General features: G+C 48.4%; 2 protein-coding genes across 2 annotated transcripts; one reads left to right on the forward strand and one right to left on the reverse strand.

Moving 5' to 3' along the window:
* Positions 1–638: 638 nt before the first annotated feature.
* On the reverse strand, positions 639–9,408 carry LOC149336318 (low-density lipoprotein receptor-related protein 10-like). Its single transcript, XM_089552820.1, has 5 exons — positions 9,193–9,408; positions 7,998–8,221; positions 6,401–6,554; positions 4,359–4,478; positions 639–997 (listed from the first exon to the last, which is right to left on the reverse strand). The coding sequence occupies exons 1-5, from the start codon at positions 9,296–9,298 to the stop codon at positions 963–965; spliced, it is 639 nt and encodes a 212-aa protein (XP_089408946.1). The 5' UTR covers positions 9,299–9,408; the 3' UTR covers positions 639–962.
* Positions 9,409–16,650: 7,242 nt separating this feature from the next.
* LOC149336319 (uncharacterized) lies at positions 16,651–19,191 on the forward strand. Its single transcript, XM_089554123.1, has one exon. It carries the CDS (start codon positions 16,651–16,653, stop codon positions 18,511–18,513), a length of 1,863 nt encoding a protein of 620 aa, XP_089410249.1. The 3' UTR covers positions 18,514–19,191.
* Positions 19,192–21,522: the final 2,331 nt, after the last annotated feature.

Genomic DNA, 21,522 nt, shown 5'->3' on the forward strand with positions numbered 1-21,522 from the left:
GGTGCTCTTTCTTCATTTAATTAATTCCCTGTTGACCATGTTCACTGATGACTTGATAGTAGTGTATTTATATGCCCCAAACCTTATTGTACTTTTTTGCTGTGTTACGTCATTGAGCCTTTCATTTTTGCTGTTGTGTTTTTGTTGCTTATTATTAATTTGTGGCCTTTGTACTTTTTTTTCTTAATATTTGTACTTACCTATATTCTGTATGCTCACCCTGCGAAAATCCCTTCCTGGGATTGCAGTATTAATAAATAAATAAATAAATAAATAAATAATAAACCGCATGCTACTGCACGCACTTCTTGCTTGCACAATGACCTCAAACATGAACCTATTCAAAGGAAGACGCGTTGTTCACGCCACAAGAACACGAACAATTCGAGAAACCAGTTCACTAAAAGCTTTATTAAGTAACGTCAAGATTGAGATCCAGGAGCTTGGGATCTGCGCACTAACAAACGAACACGTCATTAATAATTACAACTTAGAAGTGCAAGATGCCGGGCTAGTTGGTAATCCATGATGAAATAACAGCGCAAGGAACGGGACGAAAACACGAAGGAAGAAGACACAGACACAGCGCCCGTGTCTGTGTCTTCTTCCTTCGTGTTTTCGTCCCGTTCCTTGCGCTGTTATTTCATCATACAACTTAGAACATTCCTGTAGTCCACAGAAACTTGAAAAGTCATTTACAGTGCCGTTATTAGCATTTGAGCATTCAGGGTAAGAATACGTAATAAAAATATGCCTGCAATTTCAAAAATAACGTTTTTGCAGATATTGTTTGAGCATGATGCAGGATAAAAAAAAACATATAGAAAATATGTCCCCCTCCTCCCTCGACCCTCTAAAAAGGTCATGCTGTAACACTTTTTTAAAAGCACGCATTTCATACGTCAGACGGATTAATACGTCCAGCAGGCAAGCGGGGTGAAGTCATTGCTTCCTCATGGGCGTCAAGGCGTGGCCGCCACAGAAGAGAGCGGCGTACCTGCACACAACAAAAGGGCAAAAAAAGCAGGGGGCACTTAAGCTCCGCTTGAGTGGTATCACGCCATAGCGTTAATGAGTTGTCGGCTGTATGCTGGAAGTGGCCTTTCACCCCTTTCCGTTCATAGATCCCCGGGGAGTCCGCATACCACTCCTGGCGCATTGGCGGAGCAGTTGAGCGATGTGCCATTACCCTGCGATGGCAGGTGCTGCCGCCTGTGTGGGGCTTGTGACACCCAAATTGCTCTTCCCGAGCAACCTCTCGCTGCCAATCATTATTTTAACTGCTACCAGCTGCCGTGGTGAGTTTGGTCACAATCCAGTGGACAGGCTGTGATAGCGTCAAAAGGCCACATGTTTTAGGTGGCCCAACTAGGTTTCCTCTCCGGAGATTCTTCGCTCACAACGCCGACACCGACGATGCCGAGGGCGAAGACGGCGACACCGGATTTTCTCCACAACTGGAGCGTGAAAAGAGTATAGACGCCTAATTTTGGCTGCATGTTTTCTTCTGTACAATGATGCAGAAGACACTACTATTCGCAAATCACTGTGTGGTATTCGACTACGACCGCTAAATAATTTATACTTGAATTTTTCTGTCATGATGTTTCGGTTTTTCGGTTTCAACAACCGAATGACGGTTGTGACGTCAAAGTGTGGCTGTACGTTACGCAAGGCATGGAAAAACTGCGATATAATCGCTGCTTCATCGTTTTAATTCACTACACTGCTGAAGCCTACCTAGTCGCAATGACAACGAATGAAGAAGCAGCAATTATATAGCAGTTTTTCATGCCTCACGTGACCTGTGACACACATTTTGACGTCACAGTTATCGTTCGGCTGCTGAAACCGCAACCGAAAGATCACGTGAAATTAATTCAATTATAAATTATTTAGCGGTCGTAGCAGAATATAGCACGTGGTAATCAGTGTATAGTAATGTATTATGCATCATTACAGACAAGAAAACACGCACCCAAAAGTTAGGTCTCTATACACCCTTAACGCGGTCACGATAACATCGAAGCCACTCACTTTCGGGGATGAAAAAAAATGATGGGATTGAAATGCTACAGAAAGTGTGGTAAAGCTCATCACGCAAAACAAAAAGGCCCCGGCACAATGAAATAGCACCCTAACCAAACACTTCGATTTTCATGGCCCTTCACTGGTGGGAAATTTCAAACGAAAACGATATGGAAGGACAAGTAAGCAAGTTAAGCGGTGTTCATACACAGGATTAACGCCTCTCCATGTGGAGGCAAGTCTGCGTAACATGATGGCAACATCACATGTTTCCATCACTTGCAACTGGTAGACACGTGGAAGTTCCTCCCTGCGGATATTAGATGCTAACCTTGTTATCTTTACTACGCCCGGTACAGCAAGTGCCAACGCTCAAAAAGTCTCAGTGCGATTTGGTTACAGAAACTTGTGCCTCCAAGTTAAAACGATATGATGCATCGTACCCAACAATTCCGGACTAAAGTATTCCTAAATGAGATCCAGCTTACGAAAGCAGTTTTTTTTGACTTACCGCAATATTCCCCACTTGTTTGATTACGCGCTGGTAACATGAGCAACGAGCATTTCATACTATATGGTTGTTGTGCTTTAACATACATTGCATATCTCTTTTCTTATCTATCTGTTGTTAGGCTTATTACATTGTTCTTTTTTCATGTGTTCATGTAATTTTGCTATGTACTGCATTTTTCTATTCATATCATCGTGCCCATTCTGTTAAAAAGTGTTCAAAATGTGGCGCCCCTATTACACAATGCCCTACGGGCCTGTAAGTTATTTCAAGTAAATAAATAAAAATCATAAATCTAAAAACAATGATACTATACTGGACCTAGCCTCGTTCCTGCACTAGGTGACCTATTTCTGGCTTCTTCATGACAGGCGTCTTAGAACCAAGCTCGATAACGCCGCGACCGTTGTTAAAGTCGTGCGTTACGTCAATTACTTTAGTTTTCTGTCGCACTGGTAACGTTCAGCAAACTGCTGCCCAATTTCTTGCGTGTTCTATACTAGACTTAATAACTTACAACTGACTACGGAGCTTCCGACTAACAATAAACATGGCTTTTATATGTGTAGTAGGATACAACTTAAGAAAACAGGAGTGGATGTCACTGGGCCACGATCAGTAGCGTCCTGTATTACTCCGCTAGCCAATGACAACAGATAACAAAATGAGTTTTCTAATATTTCATTTTATTAACCAGGCCAGGAGCCAAAATTCCTGAGCTTGTATAACTTTTTGTTCTGAAGAGCTTTTTGTTACGATAAAAAGAAAAGCTTTAAGAACGAACTACTTTTGGTCATGGAGAAATTTTGTGCGGCGGCCCTAAATGTGGACGGAGCTTCACTTGCAGACTTAACTTGTATCCGACTATAGGACTTGTAATTTATAGCGAACATGTGTGTTGGATGTACTGACCATGGTCTCTGAAGAGCTTTCTGCCCTTTAAGTCGGCCCAGTCGAGTTTTGTTAAGCATAGAATCGCAAACACATGCGCAAAAGTCGCCTTTCAGAGGTCATTTGTGCATGAAACGAAAACCAGTTTCCACGCAAGAGTGAAGAGGCTCATCGCTGCAGGATATCCCATGAAAGTTTTGTCGAAAAAATATTCGAACCGATGAGCCGAATGTCGTGTTTCATGTTTATTTTTGCAGAAACTACAGTTGATACGCGAGAAAATAATTTCCGCTCTCAGAAATGGTTTTTATCGGGAAGTGATTTCATAAAAAGAGTCTTTGTTACACGTACTGTTATTGGCTTCCCAGTGCGAGTGATTATTGCAATGAACACAATGGGGAGACTGGGAGTTTAAATTGCTATCATGTCTCTAACAGGAGAGGTGAATTTACTTTCTACTACAGCCAGTTTAACCGGGACAGAGAAACAGACAGCATATCGTAATTTCAGGCAGTATCCGCATGCATCAACAAAGCTGCATTGTTAAAAATTAATTACTTGATCCCGTGTTAAACATATTTGTCGCCCACACAAGTTTAAACAAAAATACCTCAGATGCTGCACAGCTCTTATTACGAGAAGTAACAGCATTAAAAAAATCTAACTTCTTCCATAACACCTGCCATTACAACGTTGAGGTACATATGTAGAAGCATTTCCTTATAAATGGCCCGTTTTTCTAATGACTTACCATTAATATTGCCAAGCTCCTTCCCCTTTCCTTGTGTTCTCGCAGAAAAAGGTTACGAGACCTGTTTTCTGCTGGCACCAGTCTCAAGTTTTATGTGACAGACACCTACAGACTGTGTTTAGTGACACTCACTGCAATGGCACTACATGCACTGGTGAAAACCAAATGCTCACCAACCTATGCATGAAGCATGACTTGTCTCGTCACTGTTGTCACCACAGTGGTTGACGCCGTCGCATGTTAAATTCCTTGAGATGCAGAAGCTGTTGAGACACTCAAAGTCCCGGCACTGGAGACCTGTAAGCAAATATATTGCCAGCTGCTAAAACAGCTACAACAAAAATTCAACCGCAGGGGTCTAACAAGTATATGACATCATGCACGCTACAAATGCAATTTATTTATTTATTTATTTATTTATTTATTTATTTATTACCTCAAAGGCCCCGGTTGTGGGGCATTACATGAGGGATGGGCGGATTACATGCAGATTATATAAAGATTACAGAGTACATAAAGATTACAGGATACATAAAGATTACAGGATACATAAAGATTACTGATTACATAAGGATGGCCTCAATCTTTTTCTTCAAGTCGATGCAGTTGACGATGAGTACGGCTTCCGGCGGCAGATCGTTCCAGTCCCGAGATGATATGACAAAAAAATAACGGAAATGAGATGTTGTTCTTGCAGCGGGTGGGTATACGGTCTTGATGTGGTTATTGCGGCTAGAAGGACGATGAGCTGTTGATATGATAAATGATCCTAAAGGTGAATGATAGAACTTGTGGAATAGGTATAGTCGAGATATTTTTCTTCTAGTTTCAAGGTTAGGCAAGGATGCTCTGGATTTAGAAGAGGACACGCTAGTATAGTAAGAGTAGTCACAATAAATAAAACGGATAGCGCTGTTTTGAACTTTTTCAAGGATTATAGAAAGGTTAGATTGATGAGGATCCCATACTGCTGACGCGAATTCTAGTTTAGGTCGGACGAATGTTTTATAAGCTAATAATTTGATAGAAGGGGTAGTAAAACGAAGATTTCGACGTAGGAAGCCAAGGGTGCGGTTAGCGTCATTAGCGATGTTCGTGATATGCGAAGACCATGTTAGGGTATGAGTTAAGGTGATGCCAAGATACTTACAGGAACGAACAGATGATACTTCAGAACCGAAAAGAACATATTTTGAGGGAATATGGGATTGCCTGCGATAAAAAGAAAGCATGCATGTTTTTGTAATATTAAGGGACATTAGCCAATGCTTGCACCAAGTTTCGATTTGGGTTAGATCAGTTTGGAGGGTGTCAGAGTCAGTTCTGCTGGTAATAGGGCGGTAGATTACACAGTCGTCGGCAAATAATCGGATGTTCGAGTTGACGTTCGAGGGAAGATCGTTAATGTAGATTAGAAAAAGCAAGGGTCCAAGCACTGTGCCTTGTGGTACACCTGAAGTAACGGGGGAAAGAGGTGACGATGATTTGTTGGCGTAGACAAATTGCTCTCTGTTGGTCAAAAAATTTTGTAGCCATTTTAACACCAAGGGGGTAAGGTTAAGACGTGAAAGTTTTAGTAGTAATCTTTTGTGGGGTACCTTATCAAAAGATTTTTCAAAGTCAAGGAAGAGCGTATCAACGGGAATGTTTAGGTCAAGATGAGAGCTAAGATCATTAACAAAAAGGGCTAGTTTGGTGTCACAGGAAAGTTCTTTTAGAAAGCCGTGTTGGTTAGGATGAAAAAACATGAGCGAAACTAAAAATTTAACGATGTGAGAATAAATAATATGTTCCATTAGTTTTGAACAGATGCTCGTAAGAGAAATAGGGCGGTAGTTTTTACATGAAAACGATGAACCTTTCTTGGGGACTGGAACGATCGGTAAACCGGACATTAAGAACATTTTCCTTGTGTTATAGTTACATGAAGTTCATGAGGTCAAAACATGTCGTCTAATGACAAAAAATAACTGCAAATAAAAAGCTTTATGTGCAGTGGTAACATCATATTGCTGCATTAGTATCACAATACACTGCTGCACTACTCTCAGGCTACACTAACACTGCTGTTGTGAACAGGCGCACTCAGCACAATAAACTGTGTTGTGTGAAAATCTCGTGCACCTCATAATGTTTTCATCGCGATAACTTTGGGCTTCTCTGCAAGTCCATAGTACAGTGTACTTCGGTGTAACTTGCTCTAGACGACTGCTTCTCACCAAGAGGTTGGATGTCCTTGTAGGCAGTGATGACCAGCCTGAAGCCATTTCCTTGTGGACTCGAGTCGTCCGTGGTGTACTTGAGGGTCACAAAGTTCGTTTGTGTAAAGATGGCCCCCACATCCGAGTGGGTGCTCCCACATGAAAGATCCACCTGTGAACACAAGGAATATGTTGACCGATTCTCAAAATCTGGCGCGGGAGAAAATTAGACTTATGTTAATCTCCATAGTTACCATGTTGCACGTGTAAAATTTACTTAAGATGTACTGATGGATGATCCTGAACAAAACATATGACACACGTAGGTGCAATTGAACAACTTTTCCTGAACAACTCCAAAAATAAGCATAATGATGTAATTATACATTTAAAAGTTCATGAGCAGAATTTCGTGTTAGTGTACTTTTGCGTTGTTCTTAACAGGATTAGAATGTTTGGATAAAACACCAGAATAAGCAGCCGGATATGTCCTAATAGCAGCTAAGCATTCGAAATTTTAATATAGTGCCCTTTACCATACAGGGTGATAGCGAATAATAATAATAATTTTTTTCATTTATCGAGATGAAAACTGTTGGGCCATGCATGTTATAAGAGCATTGTGCTTGAGAAGAGCACCAAATTAAGTATTGTTCGCAAGAATATTTTCATAACGATTTCATTCATTCATCAAGAACAATTGTTGTGCATTATAGCTTAACAGGATTAATTAAGTGAGTTCACCGCTGCGCCAGTAGGAAATAAACTCCAGTACCACCAGTGGAACAATCATAGGGCGCCACGAAATTTGAAAACCTGAGGACTCCCAACATTTGGAAGATGGCCTACCCGCCCCCGCCCCCCCCCCCCTAAATTCCAAGGGACTTTCAAAATTTTCTAACTAGGCCCACCTCAAAATATGGATTATGGAAAGTGGATTAAATTCTATGGATTTAGCGGGAATTGGCTGTTGTATTAAGGGGGATTAACGGATACGATAAGTAAAATCCGATATGGTCATCTGAAGGAAGGAACTGAAACATTCAAAAAGTGACCAATACAAGCCATATCAGGGGAGCGGAATAGGTTCCAACCAGAGTTTTGGCGGAAAAATCGCAAGAAGATCATTAGGCACTCATTCTATACACCACTACAGGCAAGCTAAATGTTATCCTATTTTCTTCTTTAACAACGTGGTTAATAAGGCCCCCAAGTCTTCGCCCTCTCCTCTGTGTGCTTACACGTGAATTTTTGCTACCTTCACTCCAAAGATTTGCTAACAACGGTAAAATCACCTTGCAAGCAAAGGTCTCTTCTCTACACTTGTTTGTACGACATTGCATTTGCATAGGCGACCAGTTCTTACTCAGAGCTTCGTAAAATAGACGCAGATACACTTCCATTACGCATTTATCCTAAACAAATGTGCTCTCTAGAAAACATCCGTGCATGCTACTAACGCCTATTTACTTCCGATTAACTCTGTCCAAATTGCGCATGCGCCCGGCCCTTCTAACAGATATCATGCAGAGATGGCAAACCAACATGTAATTTCCTGGTTTTTAAGAATTCTGAACCCAAAGAAACATCCATAAGTAGTCATTCTTCTCAGCACCTTGGGATTCCCTATGGCGTGGGCGCCATCAAAAATCACCAGATGATCATGGCAGTCCAAGGCCAGCTTTTCAAAGCGAAGCGTGAAGCGCTGTAAGATGGAGTCGGTTTGGAAGCTGACCACACAGTCCAGGTTGTTCTCGCCTTCTGATGTCAGCACGGCGCCGTCAATATTCCTGTAGTGAGGGTAGTGCGCCTCTCTCACGCACAGTGACGAAGTATTCACTGCAAACATAGTAAAATAAATGTTTGGAGCATCACCTCCACGTATAAATACTTAATATTTCATTTTCTTCGTGGCAGGCATGAAGAAAAATGCCTCACATCCTTACACAAAAATGCATGCATCACTCATGTGAGTGCGTTACTCAGAGTGCATAAATTTAGAATTTTTTTTTTTTTTGCTGCTGGGTTGATATTTGTCACCTCATTTTCCATACCCTTTTCCCCCAAACGGTGCGGGATTAGCTAGCTTCGGTCGAACTCACGGACCAGTTCACTTTGGTGACCCTGGCTCAGGGCATCCTCGAATATTGCGTTGAAATAAGGTTTTCTCTCTCTCCCTCTCTCCTGTGCATTGTAAAATTATTACTATTAATACGTATTCGCGTCCTTCGTTCGTCGCAAAAGTTGCTTACTGCTCAACAGGGCAGTTTGGTTGATCGCTTTTCTAGTTAACGCAAATCGCTTGTTTGCTGACGTCTGCCAACACCGGTATTATTATGGCGCAAACAGCTTCTGTTGACCTAAAAAGGCAATTTTAAAAAATAACGGCAGGTTTCTCTGCGAGACATTTATAGGCGGATTGACACATCCGCAAATTGCGTGCACAGCTAAATTGGCTAAAACTTGCACATCAATCAATGGATTCGCAAGCAGAACCCTCTCCCACACTCTAGTGTCTATTAGCCGGCAAAGATGCACTTTAGAAGCCGTTTCGGTAAAAACGAAAGCGCTGAGCTATGTCAGAGCTTGTCAGAGGCCGATTGTTTTTCCGAGGCGCACGTCCGCTCAGCCGCAGCCTACAACGGTCGGCGATGCGTGGGCTGTCACCCTTTCCCACCACCAGCGTTCTTTTTTTAGGTACCCCGGGGGTCGACGGAGCCGTGCACGCCCACGAGGCACAAGGACGGCGCATACATTGCCCCGCACTGCGCCAAGTGCGAAGCAAAGCTCTCTTGTCCGCAGATACTCACAGTACTTGTTCAGGTCCGCGTAGGCGCCGTGCGTGCACATGAACAGTGATAACAGCAGAAATTGGAGCCGGCCGAAAGACCAGTGGTCTCGGTGGACGTTGGCCATGGTCAGTCTGGCCTGCGGGTTACGTTAAGTCGGCTTTCCCTCACGCACAGCCAACGCCTGCTCGGCTCGCCTCCACACGCGATAGTACCTCTCGCCCCATCCAGAGCTATCCGACGCCTTCCGCCAAGAGGTGGCGCCACCAAAGCGTGGACCGCGGGGGGTCGTGCCAAGGCGATTGGAGTCTTCTTCGGCGGCCGCAGGCGCTACTTCTCTTCTCCCAACTAAAAATAGTGCGTGCGACTCGGAGAATATGCACGGCAGACGGGCCTATCGGACAGCAAGTGTGACCTGCAACAGCAGCACTGGGAATTATGCATCAGGGCATGGTGCGACAGCGTTCGTGTACTAAGTGTAAACATGTTTGTGTATTGCAACGCAGCAATGCAAGGACATCAGCAGCAGGGACCTAAAAAAAAGGGGGGGGGGGGGGGGTGCAGCGCCTACCCCCTCCCCTTCCTCCTCCATGCCCCCTAGTCTTCAACTGCTTGCGCTCACATCAGTTTGTGCTTCTGATAACTACGTTTACAAGAGTTAAACCTCATCAAATGTTTTTGCTAGTGAAGGTCCTTACGAATTGATAGTCGTTTTCTGTAGTCCATCCTTTCGCTCAGCGCAGGAACCTGCCATTCATCTGAATGAAGTTTTGCGCATGTTAAATTTTTGCGCATTTTTTGCGAATTTTTGCGCATGTTAAAAACCTGGAGTTTGAAGGGCAAAATTCCCTCCGAGCCCACCCCAAGAGGCCTGCTTTTCAGTTGCTTGTTTAGCTCCCTCTATCATTTAATTCCTGACGGTGCGGAGTAGAAATCCGCCAGTCGTGAAAGTGTTGTTACCCTGTTGTTATCCTTAAAACCATTTTTTTTTACGGTTGGAGAGGTACTGTGCATTTTTATAGTAGAAACTACATCCAAAACTTGGAAATAAACATTTTATTCGCCGCGGTGCCTCAATGGCTAGAGCTCTGAGCTGTTCAGCCCGAGGGTGCGCATTTCATCCGGAACGCGGCAGCTGCGACTCAGTGGAGGCGATATGCAAGACGCGTGGAGCTCAGAGCAAATGTACAAGGTGTGGTGAAAGTCTTCTCTGGGTGCCCCGCAGAGGGTGCATTTAGCGCCAGGTCACCTGCTCGAGCTTAAAGGGAGATTTGAGGGGGCGGGGGGAAGGGGGGGATGGAGATACTGAAGCCGTTTCTCCCTATAATAAAGAAAACAAAACTATGGGGGCACTTCGGCAGCCTAAAGCGCGCTAGGCGAAAGCCTTTGTCGCGTTACTTCGACTGCCAGTGACTGCCTATGTTTGTTGCGGCTGCACTGCGTGGTAGCCATCCTCCTCCACCAGCTGCCGCACACCGACTGACGACGGAGCAGCGCTCGACGCCGCCGCGCCTACAGCTCCACCTGGTGACGAAGATCACGTCACCTTTTGGCAGCTGCGCTCGTCGATGAGTGACCCCAGGCGCTGGATTTATAGGTAGCCAGGCGTTCGCGTGCACTGCTTGGGTCTGTAGCTGGCCCTGATAGCTTGACGAGCGCTCGAGCTATGTTGTGGGCTGCTCCATACCCAGTGTTGCCTGCGTGAGCAGATACCCGTAGAAGCTGAAATGACCTGGTGGGAGGTTGAATAGAATTGAGAATTTTAAAAGCAGGCGCTTGAATCGAGCCTCCAGCAAAATTCCAAATTCTTGTTTTTGAATCACTAAAAATTACTGTTTAGTTGTTGAGGAGATCGCCAAGGTAATTGCAGCTTCCTCCGCCTCTAGTGAGAATGTAGCTTTGGTCGAACCAGAAGCTATAGGGTGGAGTGGCATATTATGCGGTGTCCACATAGAGTGCACTGGAGATTAGTGATAGTGTTTTTGCAACGCCGTGGCTCTGGCTTCTCCGTGAGCTGGGTGGTGAACCGGATGGACGTTTTTGGGAAGTAGATGGATCGTTAAATGGGGTTGAATTGCTCCCAGGGACCCTCCTAATGGCAACCCACCGACATAGAGCGATGACAGACCACGTTGTCGAGCTCGCACCCAGCTGCACAAAAGCAGCTGGTGGGCTGGGCTCTGGGAGTCCGTGAGAGCCACAGCTCCCAGCTACCCCATGCGATATCAAGCCGACGCATCAGTAGGCTGTAATTATAGGGCTCAAGAATCAATAAATGTTTTTCCCACCACCATGATCCGGTTACTACACTGCCTGATCCGAGTGTAGTAATCTCAGATGGTCGACATTAATCCAGAGCCTAAGCATCAACGTCTCATTCTCTCTTCCTTCTTTCAATCTATCCTTGTACCCTTGTCTACCATCAAGGTTGAAGTGTCGGCTGAAAAGAGAACGATTTACTGCGCCTCCCCTTTCGCACGAAACAATTCTTTCATCTTTCTTGGGACCCGCCGCGGTGGCTCAGTGGTTAGGAAGCTCGGCGACTGAGAAGGAGTATCTGGGTTTGAACTCGACACGGCGGCCGCGTTTCGCGTTTCAGAGACGCTGACAGTCATCGCACTTCAATAAACGAATACCGCAGTTAAACTCCTGAACTATACAACACACTTACCTGCGAGCTCATCCACACACACAGTGGCCTCACTAGTCCACCGGAACTATACACGGCCGGCGACCACCCGATGTACTATCAGCAAGAAATGAATCGCGAACAAGGCTACTGAACCACGCACTTCAAAATAAGCAGCTCTTAGCCAGGGGAAGCTGTATACTAGCTCCTGCTTTATTCATTTTGAAGGCACGAATACTCTTCTTTAGAAGTGTTATTCAACCGCGCTTGTATTTCCAATACAGGAGCTAATACGTTGGTGTTTTTGTGTTGCCACCTACGTTTTCTTGTTCGCGATTCATTCGTTGCTGATAGTACATAGCAGATGTCGACTGTCCTTTGGTAGAACTGCTTCCCAAGGCCAGAAAAGGCCCTAGTCTCTACATCTTAAACTACTACAGCCCCTTTAAAGGCAAAGTAGCCCCTTGAAAAAAGCACTTCCAATCAGCGCCAAACACCCACTCATGATGCTAGGCGACTTTAATCCTAGCCACGTTAGTTGGGGATACGCATCCAACTGCAGCGAAGGCGCTAAACTTTGGGCACTCTACGAAAACGAGGGAATCACACTCGCAAACGACCCGCCACAACATGCACGCATTGGAAACAGTGGTCAAAAGAGCACCACACCCGATCTCACCCTCATAAAGAACATCACGCGCGGTCACTAGTCGAACACGCACACCTCTCTCTAGGTAACGGCCACTACATCGTTCAGACCTCCCTCTCACTAACCTTTGTTGCTCACCGCGCCAGAAAACAACTCAAGATCGCAAGCCTGGATCGGTTCCGCAATCTCCTTACAAATGCCCCACCGAAATCGAACATCTAGCATACTAGATGGCACACATAACTAAGGATGTAAACATGGCCACGTATGATATACCGAGCACTCGGGAGTCGGGGTTGATCGATAGCAAACTAGTGCACATGTGGGAGGCCGACTCCAGCCTGCTGAAACAATGGCTTAAAAACAAGCACAAGCGCTCCCTGAAGCTTAGGATCTCGGCCCTGATAAAAGACATGGAAGCACACGCAGCGCAACGAAGCCGACCACATTGGGGATAGGTGCCCGACCGCCTAGCTGGAAACCTTGGCTTAAAGGACGCGTGGAAATTCCAGCGCTGCCTACTAGAACCCGATCACACCAAGACCACCCAACATCGTCGTGTAACACGTATCTTCTATAGCCTAGACATGCACGACGACACCCTGACCCAGAACTTAAGAGCCAAATATCTCATGACAACACTTAAGAGTTCTCTTCCACCCTACTTGGGAGCGCAAAACCCCGACCTAGACGAGCGCATAAGTGGGAAGTCCAAGCAGCCATGCCCCAACTTCGCACCACGTCTCACTTCCGGAGCCGATTAAATCACAAACAAAACTCTAAGAAACTTAGTTGACTACGTTATCCAAACTATAACGAACCTCTTCAACAAGCACAGGAATGAAGGCACTCTCCCTGAAGACTGGACCCACGCTCGAGTTAACTTTATCCCTAAACCCGGCAAACCGCTAAACCTGCCAAATCCCCGTCCTATATCGTTCACCTCTTGTCTCAGCGAGCTTTTAGAACATATAATCCTCAACAGGTTAAACACTCCCATGCAAACGAACAACCTATTCCCCAACACCATACCGGGTTTTCGAAGACCCCTCCACACAGGACATAAAATTCACATACATCCGAAGACATCCTCCACCCCCCGCACTGAAATCGAACCCGAGCGCTGCTTTCCTTAGACCTTCAAAAGGCCTTTGACAATGTTTGCCATACTGCAATATCAGACGCTCTATCCAATCTGAATGTTGCAAGTCGAACGCACTCCTATATCGCCGCTCTTCTCCAGGATCGCACAGCAGGAATCCGGGTCGGCCCGCTGAAATCCTCCGCTTTCCTTCTGGGTAATCGAGGAATGCTTCAGGGATCTGAACTCTCTGCCTTTCTTTTTAACATCACACTCATACCGACGGCCCACAGACTTTGACATATTCCGAGTCTCTCCCATTCTTTCTACGCAGACGACATTACCCTGTGGGCCACCACATACAATGTCGGAAGCATGGAAGAACCTCTTCAGGCAGGAGCGAACGTGGTCGCGGAGTGCGCGGCCTCCGTAGGCCACACTTGCCTCCCTGCAAAGCCTGAACTCCTGTTACTCGACCAAACGCCAAGTAAAAAGAATAACCCCTCCGTGTTCATCACTATAGATGGGCAGCCGGCGCCAGCAGTATGCAAGCTTCGCTTGCTAGGCATGTTCCTTCAAGACAACGGGCTTAATACGGAGGCTACCTCCAAACTTACTTCTACCACGCACCAGACCATTCGTCTGATCAAACGCATAGCCAGTAAACGACCACGACCTCCGAAGACTGGTACAGGCATTCGTGATAAGCCGGATGCTATACTCCCCCCCTCAACCTCACCAAAATGAAGACAGAAAAAGTAGATGCACTAATTAGACAAGCCGCCGCGGTGGCTCAGCGGTTATGGTGCTCGGCTGCTGACCCGAAAGACGCGGGTTCGATCCCGGCCGCGGCGGCTAGAATTTCTTTGGAGGAGAAATTCTAGAGGCCCGTGTACTGTGCGATGTCAGTGCACGTTAAAGAACCCCAGGTGGTCGAAATTTCCGGAGCCCTCCACTACGGCGTCTATCATAGCCTTAGTCGCTTTGGGACGTTAAACCCCATAAAACGATAAAACCAACTAATTAGACAAGCCTACAAGGCGGCTTTAAGTCTGCCCAAACGCACCCCTACCTTTCGTCTCTTACGCACGGGAGTCCACGCTACGCTGAGTGAGCTAACGGAAGCACAACGTGTAGCCCAGATAGACTGACTGTCTTCCACTACTACTCGACGCCACATTCCAGCCTCACTACAGCTCCGACCGATCGGTCCACCTCCCATTAACTCTGACAAGGTTCCGCAATACATCATCTCGCTATTCACCCTCTACCTAAAAAATTAGGCATAGCTTAGCTTCGTTAAGCCTGGATATCAGAAGCGAAAAGCAAATCCCAATTGAGAAGTTCTTTCGCCGTCTTCGCTCATCTGGCTACTCTCACTTGACGCGGTCAAGAGACGCTGTTCAACTTCCATTTGATGTCGTATTGCGAGGCGTTCCGTCCGGTTTTCTGGCATTTTGGCCATACGTTTAGCTTTACGCTTTTCGTTTCTTCCAAGCTAGCACTCCTGGATTGGTAGATTTTCTACAGCCACGTCTGGGTGCTTCTCCTTCCATGGCGAGTGCGAGCACCTATTCTCTGACAAGCTCATTTATAGCCCAGTAGCGCGCGGCTCCATCGAAAGGTCAAACGGTGGCGAGGGGAGTAGCGCGCGCAACGGTAGCGGCGGCACACATGCGCAGTAGCGCGCGGCTGCGGCGAAAGGTCAGGCGAAGGAGTCGGCGGCGACGGCTGCGGCCACCTGCGCCGCGTATGACGTCACTTGGTTCCGCGCATGCGCAGGACTGGGAAATCTGTGCACCGGATCACGGGAAGCTCGGCTCCGACCCTCGTGGTGACCGACCCTTTTCGCTTCAAAACATGCATCCAGTACACCATCAGGCTCGACGGGCAGTCCACGCCTTGCATAAAGCGCTTGAAAACGAATCTGCTGTAGCCTACGTAGACGCCGCGGAGTACTCCCACCCATCAGCTTACACTTCTTGCGTACTCTCCAGCAACATACAACATATGACATCAGGCTCGGCCAGGCCAAACACATCGATAGAAGCCGAAGAAGGAGCCATCGCGCTAGCGATATCGTCTTGCACTGCCGCTGTTATCCTGAACGATTAAAAAACTTGCGAGTATGTTTTTGCAGGCTAGTTGGTGCCTAAGCACCACCTTTTGTGCCGTGTCTTTTGCGCAAAAAACCCAGAAGGATTCAAAAACCGCCATTCAAAATTTTACCCGCAGGCAGATACATGCTCCCGCATATAAAATTCTCATAGAATCCGCAACCACGTTGCCCTATCCAAGTAGTTGAGTACCGGCCCATTCGGGCAATCCCGGTAACGAAGCGGCCTATTCCGCTGCTCGAGCGTACATCAACCAAGGTAATGGTGGTGGTGGTGGTGAATTATTTTAATACTCAAAATTAGTTTGGGAGTCAGAAGAACCCGCTACATGGTCGGTATCCTTAGTCCGGGACACCGCACGACGAGGCCCCGTCTCGCGCCCGCTTTACTACAGCCCTTTGGGACTCCAGTGTGGAGCAGTTGAGGAGGGAAGTCTCCCATGCCTCTCGGGTAGGGGTGGGGGAGGGGGGAAGGTGAGGATTCCTAGTACATGCCCACACCATGTGAAAGATATTGCAGAACACTCTACAGTGCGGGCAGCGCCAGAATATGTTCGGATCAAAATGTTTGGGGATGGCAGGACAGAGAAGAGTTCCTGTCTGCAGGCGCCGCAGAGTTCGCTCCTCCACCTTACTCAGCCCCTTCGCAGGTGCCAGGTAGAGGCGGTGGCTGTCGCAGTAATGAACTAAGATTTCGCGGAACTGCAGAAGCGGTTTATGAGTTTCTGGAGGAACGCTGCGTTCGCCGAAGAGTGCGGACGTGCCTCACATGCGCTCCGTGATTTTGGGGTCCTTTGACCCGGTTAATCCCATCGGACTACCGAAATTTTGGTCGGAATCGACGTCGGAAGTGAAGAGGACCACGAGGATACCAATTTCAAGCCGGTGGGTCTATTTTTTCTGATTTTATCGGCATTTGAAGTTCCCACGTGGTCGGCAAGGCGTTAAGTACGGGGCTCCGCGGCCTTCCCGGCTTCGGCCCGCGGTGAAGACGCATCGGAGCGATGTCCCGAACGAGAAATCCGAGCTACGACCAACCCGTGACCTTAGGACCGACAAGATTTTCGGCTGAATCCCAGGAAAACATGGAAGAAGACTTCCACGACACCATCGAAGTGGCCCACATGCAGCAAGACCGAGACGGCCTCGCTGCAGCAGGGATCCAAGCCCCGGGAAGCAGCACCTCACCGATCCAACGCTCACAAGTAAGCGGAATCGACAGAGAAAAAGAAGACGACTGGATAGTCGCCATGTCGAAGAAACAAAGGAAACGCCAAGATGGCGGCGGCAAGCAGCAAGTTTTGGAGGGAAACGGCCTAGATTGCGCGCCTTCTTCAGGGGCGACGAAGAACGCAGCTGGCGCGCCAGCTGCGGCGGAGAAGAAGGAGAGGGAGGGAGCGCCCAGGCGACGCCTGCCTCCGCTCCCCAGAGACGACTTTAAAATCGTCCTCCGGCCGAGAGGACTCGCAGTCAGAGACTTGCACCAACACCACGTGGCGCGGGCGGTAGTCGCGGCTACCGAGCGGGGATGTAAGGAAGAAGACCTGATCATCCGGCTGCGCAATGGATCAAACATCATAATTGTGAGCACCAGCAACGAAGAAGCGGCCAAGAAGATTATGCGCATCAAGCAGCTGAGCTTCGGAGGCAAGAACTACGCCGTAAACGCACACGTGGCGGCGCCGGAAGGCACGCTACGTGGGGTGATCCACGGAGTGGATCCGGAGACTTCGCCCGAGGAACTCAAGGCAAGCCTCAGAGTTCGCACGCAAGGCGTGAAGATCCTAACAGCCAGAATGCTCCGGAGATCCAGCACGGCCATCATCACCTTCGACGGCCCCACCCTCCCGAAGCAAGTTCTCTACCACAGCGGAGAATTTTGGTGCTACCCGTACCGGCCCACGAGGCAGGTATGCTACACCTGCGGCCAACAGGGGCACCGAATGGACGTCTGCCCGAATCCGGAGACTAGGGCCTGCAGGCAGTGCGGACTCCAGAACCCGGCGGCAGACCACCAATGCACACCCAAATGCCTGCTGTGTGGCGGCGACCACGTGGCGGGCACGAGAGACTGCAAACAGCGACTCAAGTCGGCGAGCGAGCTGCGGTGGGGCCCCCTGCAGCAGCAACGCCGTAGCCGGGGCCGCAGCCGGGGAAGAAAACCAAGATGGTTCCGTGACGAGAGTCAGGAGTCGGGCCGGAGCAGCCGCGGGGGCAGCCGGAACCGGAGCCAGAGCCGGGGATCCGAAAGGGACGAGTCCTTCCCACCCTTGGGCGGCAACGGCAAGCAACAGCAGAAGCAGACGCAAGGGCAGCAACAGCAAAAGAAGAAGAGCGGCGGCGTTAAGGTGAGCTGGGGAGACGGCCCTCCCAAATCACTCTTTGCTCCGCACTCGAACACAAACAACACACAAACCGCACGCGAGAAACAGCTAGCGGAGGAAAATAAGACACTTAAACGTGAACTTGAGCAGCTTAGGAAGCAGCTAAGCGAGGTAATCAGAGAACTACGTGAATCGAGGACAGGCTATGCACCGCCTAGGACTCAGACCCCACCGCCTAGGGCGATGGAGACGGGGCAACAACACCACGAGGGAGGGACCTCCAACGATGAGCTTAAAACCTTCATGATGAACATGCAGAGGCAGATGCAAGAGCAGATGCAGCAGTTAAAAAGCGAAATGCAGCAGGGACAACAAAAGTTTGCCCTGTTAGAACAGAATGTCAGGACGCACATCAAGAGCCAAAACACACAGAGAATAACCAATGATGCTAGAGACAGACTACTTAACGAACGCAGGTTCGGCACAGAAACCCCCAACGCAAATAATGGTAACCCATCATGGCAGAACGCCTCCAACAATTAGAGCTGTGGCAGTGGAACTGCAGGGGGTACAGGCAAAAACAAGGCCTCCTGCAGCAATTCATCTATGCCAGAGGAACCCCACCAGACGTAATTATGCTACAGGAAACAAACTGCACCCCTACGCTTAGGGGCTACACGTGTCAGGAAAATGGCCGTACGGCAACTCTCATTAGCAAACAAGTAGTAGCCATAGCACATAACGAAATAGAGGACACCCGGATCGAACACGTGATCACGGAGATAATCCCCAAAAAGAAAGCACGATCTAAAAGCACTTATATTATAAACCTATACAGCCCGCCCAGACAGAAAGATGGGGACTTTATTAGGCTCTTTACGGAGGCGAAAAAGTTAGCGGGGAACAACACCCTAGTAATAGCAGGTGATTTCAACGCCAAGAGCCCGAGGTGGGGCTACAATAAAGACGACAAGAAGGGACGTGGCATTTGCGCTGCAGCAGAACAGGCAGAGTGCGAATTGCTAACCGACGAACATCACCCAACTAGACAGGGAAACAGCGTCAGTCCAGACACGTGCCCTGACTTAACCTTCGTAAGGGGCGCCAGACAAGCAGAATGGGAAAACCTGCTCGAGAACCTTGGAAGCGACCACCACATAATAAGGATCAGCACGACCGCAAACAATATCAAGCGGAAAATAGGCAAGGTCCGCCTAACGGACTGGGACGCCTTCAGAGCACACTGCAAGCAGATCAAGGGCGTCATTGTATCTGCGGAGGAGTGGAGCCAGCAACTCAGACAGATCCAAGAACTCTATACTAAAGAGGTGGATAGAACCGAACAAACTCCGGAGGTGGACAAGCGGCTCCTCAAGCTATGGGAGGCGAGACGCGGGCTCACCAAGCATTGGAAACGACAGAAGTTCAATAGGAAGCTAAAGATTAAAATAGCCGAAATAACTAAACAAGCGGAGGAGTATGCAACGCAGCTGGCTAGGCAAGGATGGCAGCAATTCAGCAACGCGCTGAACGGCACCCTCAGCACGGCCAGGACGTGGCAGATCCTCAGGTCCCTCATGGACCCGAGCAAGAACAAATCAGAAAGCGGCAAATCGATTCAGAGGCTGGTGCACCAGTACACGAGCACGGACGAACAGCTACTCGAGGAAGTCCGGGTCAAATGCTACGGCAGAGACCAGGTCGAAAGCTACCAAGAAGAGTACCAGGGCGAAGAGAATCCAACCATGGATCGGCCCATAACGAGAGAGGAAGTCGTCGAGGCGATCAGGTCGGCAACAAAAAACACAGCAGCGGGGGCGGACAGAATCAAGAACTCGCTCATAAGAAACCTCAGCGATGGAGCCATAGATCAGCTCACAGCCTACTTCAACAAGCTCTGGCAAGAAGGAACAGTGCCGGCCGAGTGGAAACACGCGGTAGTGGTAATGATCCCGAAGCCAGGCAAGAAACTCCAGGTCGAGAACCTCAGGCCGATCTCCCTCACGTCGTGCCTGGGCAAGATGTACGAGAAAGTAATCACAAAAAGGATCCAGTCGCACCTAGAGAAGAACCAACTGTACCCAGACAGCATGTACGGGTTCAGAGCCCACCTGTCTACGCAGGACGTACTACTCCAACTCAAGGAGGAAGTACTCGAGAAAATGCCGAGAAGTGGCGAAAACGTTGTCATGGCCCTCGACATAAAGGGAGCCTTCGACAACGTGAGCCACGCCGCCATCATGGAAGGCATCAACAACACCAACTGCGGGGGAAGAACCCACGACTACATCAGGGCCTTCCTGAGCGACAGAACAGCGACCGTGGGACTAGGCGAGCTGAGAAGCGACGTCTTCACCACGCCTTGCAAAGGAACACCCCAAGCCTCCGTGATATCGCCCGTCCTGTTCAATATGGCGATGATCGGGCTAGCAAGACGACTCAAGGAAATCCCGGGCATCCAACACGCGATATATGCCGACGACATCACGGTGTGGGTCACCCAAGGATCGTTAGGGGAGAAGCAAGACAGACTACAAGAAGCTGCGACCTGCGTAGAGACCTACGTCTGGGAGAGAGGCCTCAGATGTTCGACGGAGAAGTCGGAAATCATCAGGATCGGAAGAAATCCTACCAAAGCCTCGCTGGAAGTATTTCTAGAGGGGCAACTGATCCAAGAACAGAACATGGTACGAATCCTAGGCATGTGGCTGCAGAGCAGCCGAAAATGCAGCCATACCATCAGCCTGTTGAGAAGAGCCGCGGAGCAGGTTGGCAGAATGATCAGTAGAGTCTCTCAGAGAAGGTACGGGATGAAAGAAGAAGATACCCTCAAACTCGTCAACAGCCTAATCGTTAGCAGAGTTATGTACTCCTTGCCCTACCACGCAACAACAAAGGCGGAGCGAGAGCAAGCCGACTGTATTCTCAGGAAGGCATACAAGATTGCTCTGCACCTGCCCAGAAACGCATCAAACGAGAAGCTACTCCAACTCGGAATCAGCAATACCTTCGATGAGCTTGCCGAGGCTCAATTGGGGGCACAACTCATCAGACTCAGAGGCTCCTCTACGGGAAGGGCGCTCCTGAGAAGGTTGGGTCGGAACACGTGCGGACTCATAGACAGATACGCGGACGTACCGGACGACCTTAGAAAGACCTTTAATGTAGGGCCTAAAAACATGGATCCTAACCTACACGAGGACAGACGAAAAGCAAGGGCCGAGCAGATAGAAAGGAGGCTAGGCCGATCAGAGAACACAGTCTATACGGACGCCTCCATGTACGTACATGCAGGGAAGCGCTTAGCCGCTACGGTGGTAGTTAATAGCACAGGAGACATGGCCACATGCGCCTCAGTGGAGGTCGTGGGCATAACGGAGGCCGAGGAAATTGCCGTCGCGCTGGCGGTAGCAGAAGGCTATAGGAAAGGCCGATCCCTAAGCATCTTAACAGACTCGAAAGACACGTGTAAAAACTATACGAAGGGCAGAATTAGCGGCATGGCCCTCAGGATAATCAGTGGGGCAGCAGCCTCTGCTGAGAAGACACCCA

Source organism: Amblyomma mixtum, chromosome 7 (assembly GCF_055824585.1).
Source record: "Amblyomma mixtum isolate Tamu chromosome 7, ASM5582458v1, whole genome shotgun sequence".
NCBI lineage: Eukaryota > Metazoa > Arthropoda > Arachnida > Ixodida > Ixodidae > Amblyomma > Amblyomma mixtum.